Genomic DNA, 7,735 nt, shown 5'->3' with positions numbered 1-7,735 from the left:
CTGCTACCTGGCAGATGGGAATCACCGCGCCGCTCCTTTCTCGACGTCCCTCCACACAGCCACGACTTCAACTATAGCGGCTGCGCAGCTTCGTCTTCGCACTTCTTGGTACCTCTACTACACGAACCTTGTTCAAACCTTGTGTTCCATTGTTCCGATCCAGACCAACACGTCATAAACCTCGGCGACAAAAAGACAAAACTCTATAACTTGGTCACGGCCTTCTAAAAAAAACTTCGAAAGAAAATATAGGGGCATAAATACACGCTGCCCCCGGCTCAGAAGAACTCGCAGGGCTCTCTCGGCCCTGATCGCCAAAATCATGGAAGCAGTTCCCGCAGAAAGCATGGAAACCTATTATGGTTATGTGCGGACCCCGGCCGACGCTATCAGGCTCTTTGAGGCTTGCCGTATTGGTGTGTTACCGCGCGTGCAGCGTCGTTTATCAGAGAAAGAGCGTCAGTCCATTCGCTCCGGCTCCGTCTTTGTTTGGGATGAGCGGGAAGCCGGCATGCGGAGATGGACCGACGGCAAGTCGTGGAGTGCTAGCCGAGTGTCCGGGAGCTTTCTCACGTACCGAGAGATGGAAGGGAAACGCGGCGGTGGCTTCGGCACCGGACGCCGCGGCGGTAAAGATGGGCGCCTAACTGATGAGGAGGCGGAAGACGGCGAACCTGAGGGCTACCGTTACAAGACCGATGGCCTCATGAAGCAGTCATTCAGCATCACCACGTCAGGCGGCGCTCATCTTCATCTCATCTCATACTTCTCTCGCCATGCGCCGGACTTGCTGCAGCCCGGTTCTGATCCGAAATTGATGGGGGTTTCTCCTTCACGTGAACTATATCCTGAGACCAGCATGGGTGAGGCCAATCAGACGCCTGCCTTGACGAGGACACCAATGCAGCAAGGTTATGTGGTAGCCCATCATCGGCCGTACGCGCCTCAGTATTCGCAGTCTCACCACTGGCCACTTTCCCCGACCACGACACCGCCATTCAATGCCTATTCTGCTCAGTCCTACCCCCCTGCCGGTTCGGCTGCTCACTATCAGCAGCCTCAACCCAGCTACGCTCCCCAACCACACGCACAACCACACGCACAACCACACTACTCCTACCCTCGATACTATGAAGCTCATTCGCTGCCTCCACTGCGGCGCAGCCCACCGGCGCCGAAGATGGCCTCACTGCCGTCGCACGCCTTCCCCGGTCGCTTGTCCCCGCCTCACGAGCCCCTGCCTTTTAGAGAGCCGAGGGAGGCCCCGCCCGCGCTTGCGGCCATCGACCACCACCGCGGCTCGCTGAGCAGAGGGCCGCTGCCCAGCCTCAGCGTCGTTGTTTCTGGTGGCGGCGCTCCCCAGGTTGGCGCTGGCACGCCGCCGACGCGCCACGCCAGCGTCAGCCCCCCGCGCACCGCTAACCCGGAGCTTCCGAGCATGGGGGGACAGCGGCCCAGCCTGTCGTCGATCCTGCACCACACTCCGGCCAGCAGCGAGTCCGGCGGCGCTAGCGGGCACAACAGTCCTAGGAGAGGCAGTGTCATGAGCGTCGATAAGCTCGTCAGTTCCGACAGCGAGAGTTACCGGACTGTTCGGATGCTTGACCGTAAGTTTTGCATCTGAGCTCTTTACAATTACTGTATATATATTTGCAATTTCTTTGTGTTGACAGCGTTGGCGTTAGTGGGAGACAATCGCGAGGCAGTTCGAGGTGGTATTTTGCCCCGACTGCCCCCCGTCATTTTCAGCAAGAGTTGATATCCGGCCACGCTTGGCTTGGCGGCGTGTTATTGGGAGGTTTCGTGGGTTGCTTTTCATTGCGTAATTTACTTGGCGAGCGGCGTATTAATGGGAGAATTCGTGGGCTGCTTTCATTGCGTATTCAACTTGGCGAGCTGTATCCTTGCTAGGATCGTTCACATTGCATGTTTAGGGAGTTATGGGAATTCTTTGAACATCATGAAATCAATCAAAATAAATCGTCATAACTATCATTCTGCGGCTTGCATCCTTGTGCACATCCATGAAAAGAGACGTTGTAGAGGAACGGACGCTGTAATTAATATCATTCGATATTTGTTTGACGACTTGTATTCTTGTTCGTAACCGTATGTGAACATTATAAATGAATGGAACTACACACGACTGTTCTCGCCACTACTTACTCATGTGCCATATTGGCTTACAGCACATCTATCTATCTTGGTTCGTCTAAATGAGGCTTTAAAGCAAAGTAGGGTTCCCTAACAACGAAAAGTACGCGTAATAGCGTCAGTTTTACGTCAAAAACATATCTACACTTTAAATCTAACAAAACTTTTCTTATAGTTTCCACGTGTTACGATCGACTTTGCTTTCAACCTAGATAGGGCTGCCGATCGGCCGAAGATTTACTCGGGCCTGGTCGCGCTGTTGAAATACAAGCAACATTTAAGAAACTTCTTGCCTGCGCCGTTGGTATAGTGATTGGGCTAGTTCCTGAGGTTGCACCGAGGTTGATTTTTGCATCTTGGGTTCTGGCATATTTCCGGTGACGAATGACGATGTGAGATCTGAGGGATGTATTGAGCGAGCATGGCAGAAAAGAAAATGAAAAACTCCCCTGCTCTCTTGTGTACGTGAGTACCATTTTCATGTGGCAAGGGTCTGATGCCTTGCTTCAAGTGTACATTTAACGTTGGGCACTAGGTTGGCACGAAAGAAAGCAACCGTCCGCCCGGGCCGTATTTGGCTGCGATATCGGGTAGGCTTGGCTTCGGTGCCTTAAAGGGTACCCATAGTTAGCACAATACTTTCGACAACTCTGGCCGCGTTGCTAATATGACACGGGGTTGGCAATTATATCACGCAGCGGTGGCGGAGGCGGCTGTGTGACGGTGGCAGGTTTTAACAGGCACGGACAAGCATTAAAGCATGAGCCCAAGATTGGTTGATTGATGTTATGTGAGTTTTCATAACAAATAGTGGCTGGAAATTCTAGAAGAATCTTAATTGGTGGCTCTGGTGGCTCTGTATCCTTTGGTGAGAAGTCTGTTGGGTTGTTGGTCGGTCAGATTTTTATCGTCGGTATGTACACGTGCGATAAACTTATGCCTTCTAGAATTTTTGCTCCCCCCCCAAAAAAGTGCAAACGAAGCACTTAGTTAAAGTATGTCTGGCTCATCACTTCTGTGGCTTTTGCATTTCTTGGAATTCGCTTTGCTCGAAAGGTTAGAGCAAGACATGCGAAGCATCTAGAATGAACCACGAAGAACCAACAAGGACTAACACCCAAAAGCTATATTGGCAAGGATGGAAGCAAAGAAGCCTATCAGACCTGTTGTGTAACTGTATCCCTCATTGAAGTAGTGACCAAGGCACTAGACTCGGGCGACTGCAATTCAAAATCTGTGCATCTTGATGACAACTTATACAGCTCAACTGTGTTGCAGTTTGGCTTTTGGTCACCAGGAAGCAAGACCCACTTGGTCCCGGTCCGTTGATTGGCCAGCTTACCTAGTGCATGACCCATCTTGTACAGCAGTGAATCTGCTCCCTCCATTATCACACCACGACCTTGCAGAATCAACAAAAACAAACTCTATAAAACCGACCATAGTCATCTCGACCCTGAGCCGACCGTCGCCGCAGGGATTTACACATAGTTGAATTTCTCTCCGTGCTCCGCCCCGTATCTTTGAGAACCCCCTTTCTACGCTCAAAGGCCATGGCGCGAGACTACTAGTCAAGCTCAATTTGCAAATCACAACTACTTCGCATCTGGTCTCAGCGAACGCCCGCGGGTATCTCCACCCGGTTCCCCATAGCAGCCATGTTCACGTTTTGCTCTCTCCAGGGCGCGCAGTCCGAGTCGCTGGCCTCGCAGTCCCTGCTGGAGCTCGACGGCGGCGTCAAGGTGCTCGTGGACCTCGGGTGGGATGAATCCTTCGACGTGGCCAAGCTCGAGGAGCTCGAAAAGTAAGCACGCGCAAAAACGCCCAATTGGAATTGCCCTTTTCTTCTTTAGCTAAAACAGCCCAACAGACAGATCCCGACACTCTCCCTCATTCTTCTGACGCACGCGACCGCCTCGCACCTCGCCGCCTACGCGCACTGCTGCAAACACATGCCCCTCTTCACGCGCATCCCCGTCTACGCGACCCGACCCGTCATCGACCTCGGCCGAACCCTCACACAGGACCTCTACTCGTCGACTCCCGCCGCGGCCACCACCATCCCGCCGGCCGCGCTGTCCGAATCCGGCGTCGGCGCCCCGACCGCGGCTCGGCGTCGGCGGGACGACTTGCTCCTGCAGGCGCCTACCCCCGACGAGATCGCGCGCTACTTCTCCCTCATCCAGCCGCTCAAGTACTCGCAGCCGCACCAGCCGCTGCCGTCGCCCTTCTCGCCGCCGCTCAACGGCCTCACCATCACGGCGTACAACGCGGGCCACACGCTTGGCGGTACCATCTGGCACATTCAGCACGGCCTCGAGTCGGTCGTGTATGCGGTCGACTGGAACCAGGCGCGCGAGAACGTCTTCGCGGGCGCCGCCTGGCTCGGCGGCGCGGGCGGCGGCGGCGCGCAGGTCATCGAGCAGCTGCGCAAACCCACAGCGCTAGTCTGCAGCAGCCGCGGCGCGGCGCGCAACGCCCAGGCCGGCGGCCGTACAAGGCGCGATGAACAGCTGCTCGGCGCCGTCCGGGCGGCGGTCGCGAGGGGCGGCACCGTCCTGATACCGGTCGACTCGAGCGCACGCGTGCTCGAGCTGGCGTACCTGCTGGAGCACGCCTGGCGGGCGGACGCGGTGGCGGACGGCGGTGGCGCGCTCAAGGCGGCGAAGCTCTACCTCGCCGGCCGCAACATGTCGAGCACCATGCGCTACGCCCGGAGCATGCTCGAGTGGATGGACGACAGCATCGTGCAGGAGTTTGAGGCGTTTGCGGAGGGACAGAAGAAGACGAATGGAGCGAGCGATAAAAAGGTTGGCGGCCCGTTCGACTTTCGATTCATGCGCCTGCTGGATCGCAAAGCGCAGATTGCGAAGCTTCTCACTACGATTGTGAATAACGGCGAATCGCAAGGGCGCGTCATCTTGGCTAGCGATACTAGCATGGATTGGGGATTCTCGAAAGATTTGCTCAGGGGCCTGGCCGCTGACCCTAACAATGTTGTGATCCTCACAGACAAGCCCGGCATGGCGCAAGAAAACGGCCCTTCGATTGCGAGAACGCTATGGAGCCTGTGGAAAGAGCGCAAGGACGGTGTTACGACGGAACGAACGACGAGTGGCGATACGATTGAATATGTAAATGCGGGCAGCTACGATTTAGAGTTTCGGGATGCTAAGCGTGAGCCGTTGGAGGGCGACGAATTGACGCTATATCAGCAGTGGCTCGCCACGCAACGGCAGTTACAGGCTACGCAACAAACGGTCGGCACCGATGGGATGGAGGCATCCGCCGACGTCGTCGACGACGTGTCCTCAGACTCCTCGTCCGACTCCGAAAACGAAGACGGCCAGCAACAAGGCAAGGCGCTCACCGTGTCTGCCACCCTTGGCCAAGTGGGCCGCAAGAACGTGGTTCTCAAGGACGAGGATCTCGGCATCAGCATCCTGATCAAGAAGAAGGGTATCTACGACTTTGACTCGCGCGGGAAGCGTGGCCGCGAGCGGTCGTTCCCCGTCGCGGTGCGCCGAAAGCGCAACGACGACTTTGGCGAGCTGATCCGCCCCGAGGACTACCTCCGCGCGGAGGAGAAGGAAGAGGACACGGTCGACGGCCCCAACACCGCCGCGGACGACGAAAACCTCGGGAAGAAGCGCAAGTGGGACGACGTCCACGGCACCGGCGCCAACAAGAAGCAACAGATCAGCCGAGGGGCCGCCGCCCCCGGGGGCGCGTTTGCGGGCGATGGCGGCGAGGACGGAAACGCGACGGGCCGGCAGGACGGCTTCGAACCCGACGAGCTGGACGACGCCGTGGACGAGGAGGAGCACCAGCAGCTGGACGGCCCCTGCAAGCTGGCGCACACGACGGAGACGCTCACGGTGCGCCTGCGCATCGCCTACGTCGACCTGAGCGGTCTCCACGACAAGCGCAGTCTCAACATGCTGATCCCGCTCATCCAGCCGCGCAAGCTGATCCTTGTCGGGGGCACGCGCGAGGAGACGCTGGCCCTGGCGCAGGACTGTCGCGCCATTCTCGGCGGTGACGCCGCTGCGAATGGCAGTGGCGAGAAGGGCAGCGGCGCCGACGTGTACACGCCCGAGGTGGGCGCCATTGTGGATGCTAGCGTCGACACGAGCGCCTGGGTGGTCAAGCTAGCCGACTCGCTCGTCAAGAAGCTCAAGTGGCAAAACGTGCGCGGTCTAAGCATCGTGACCGTTTCCGGGCAGCTATTTGCCGCGGCAGCTGCCGCCGCCGCCACAGCCGACGAGGACGAGGATGACGACGCGGCCAACAAGCGGCAAAAGACGAGCGACTCCTCCCTCGCGCTGACCACGACGACGCACGCGCTCACGACGACGGCGCGGACCTGCGGCGCGCGATGCAAGGCGCCGGGCACGCGGCCGAGTTTCGCGGCGAGGGCATGCTGGTCGTCGATGGGGCGGTGGTGGTGCGCAAGACGGCCGAGGGGCGCGTCGAAGTCGAGAGCGTCGGGCTGCCAGCGGCGGGGCGGCGCAGCGCGCTGCACGAGGTGAAGCGCGCCATTTATGATAACCTCGCCGTGGTGGCGGGGGCGTAAGTCAAGGAAGGAGAGGGAAGGGGACCGGGGTGTGTACGTTTGTGTGTGTATATTTAGAGGGCGGGCGGTTGGGGAGTTGAGAGTCTTCAAAACGGGATCTGAGGAGGTTGTTGTAACTTTTTATCGCATTATCATATTGCAATATAAAAAAGCCAGTTATTATTGCCGTTTAAACTAGCCATGTGTACTCGCTCGCTATTGAATGATAGAATTATAGTTACGCTATGCACGCATGGTTTCGCCGGACCGGGCCACCAGCTCTATTACAAGTACAACCGGTTTGAGAAAGAAGAGTTTGACATGCCAATGTCTAGTGATGTAGAATAGCCAAAGAACTTTGCCTGAGTTGTGGACAGAAAAATGTCAAAACAGTCCGGCAGGACCTTGGCCATGTAACAAAGAAAAGAAGAAGCAAAACAAAACGCCCAGCAATGCAACGCTTCACAAAAACGCCATCGTACAGTACATCCCCTCTACACCACTCGCACGGAAATCAAGACGACGTCTTCATCTGCACCATCTCGTACGCGCCGTGCCCGTCCTTCCCGCGGCCCTTGCCGCGCCCTCCACCACCATGCACGAAGCCCGTCTCGTCATCGCCGTCTGGGCCGAGGCCCGCTTCGAGGTCAGCGTGGTGACCCGCGCCACCACTGCTGCTACCCGGTGTGGGCGGCGGGGGCGAGCTGGCCCTCGCGGCCGAGGACGCGCCGCCGTCACCGGCGCCGAGGATGCGGCCGCCGAAGAAGACGGGCTGCAGCTCGCGGTAGCGGCAGCCCCAAGTCGCGAGTCCGACGGCGGCGGCCGACGACGCGGCCATGGTGAGCCACCACATGGCGTGGCGCGGCAGCGAGCGCGTGTAGAGAGTGACGACGAGTAGGTGCAGACCGTGCACGGTGAGGGCGAAATCGGGGACAAGCTTGCTGCGGGCGATGAGGATGACGATTGCAACGGCCCTGTTGTTTTCCTAATTAGTAAGAAGAAAGGGGTGCTGGGAAGGGAGGGGGG

General features: G+C 57.7%; 3 protein-coding genes across 3 annotated transcripts in view; 2 read left to right on the top strand and 1 right to left on the bottom strand.

The window, feature by feature from the left end:
• Positions 1-322: 322 nt before the first annotated feature.
• Positions 323-1,624, top strand: ISF_03899 (camp independent regulatory protein; the record flags this gene model as incomplete). The annotated part of the gene is made up of 1 exon (XM_018847505.1): positions 323-1,624. The coding sequence occupies one exon, from the start codon at positions 323-325 to the stop codon at positions 1,622-1,624; it is 1,302 nt and encodes a 433-aa protein (XP_018705085.1).
• Positions 1,625-3,812: 2,188 nt separating this feature from the next.
• On the top strand, positions 3,813-6,730 carry ISF_03898 (Beta-Casp domain protein; the record flags this gene model as incomplete). The annotated part of the gene is made up of 3 exons (XM_018847504.1): positions 3,813-3,958; positions 4,025-6,601; positions 6,670-6,730. The coding sequence occupies 3 exons, from the start codon at positions 3,813-3,815 to the stop codon at positions 6,728-6,730; spliced, it is 2,784 nt and encodes a 927-aa protein (XP_018705084.1).
• Positions 6,731-7,223: 493 nt separating this feature from the next.
• ISF_03897 (SYS1-related integral membrane protein) overlaps positions 7,224-7,735 on the bottom strand; it is a gene marked incomplete at both ends in the record, with an annotated part of 795 nt that continues 283 nt past the window's right edge. Inside the window, one exon of the mRNA XM_018847503.1 lies at positions 7,224-7,683. Coding sequence (XP_018705083.1) covers positions 7,224-7,683 — 460 coding nt within the window. The remainder of the gene's footprint in view (positions 7,684-7,735) is intronic.

The sequence above is a fragment of the Cordyceps fumosorosea genome (genome assembly GCF_001636725.1).
Source record: "Cordyceps fumosorosea ARSEF 2679 chromosome Unknown scaffold_8, whole genome shotgun sequence".
Classification (NCBI taxonomy): domain Eukaryota; kingdom Fungi; phylum Ascomycota; class Sordariomycetes; order Hypocreales; family Cordycipitaceae; genus Cordyceps; species Cordyceps fumosorosea.
Note: the sequence above shows the minus strand (reverse complement) of the source record. Positions and strands in the feature narration are given on the sequence as shown.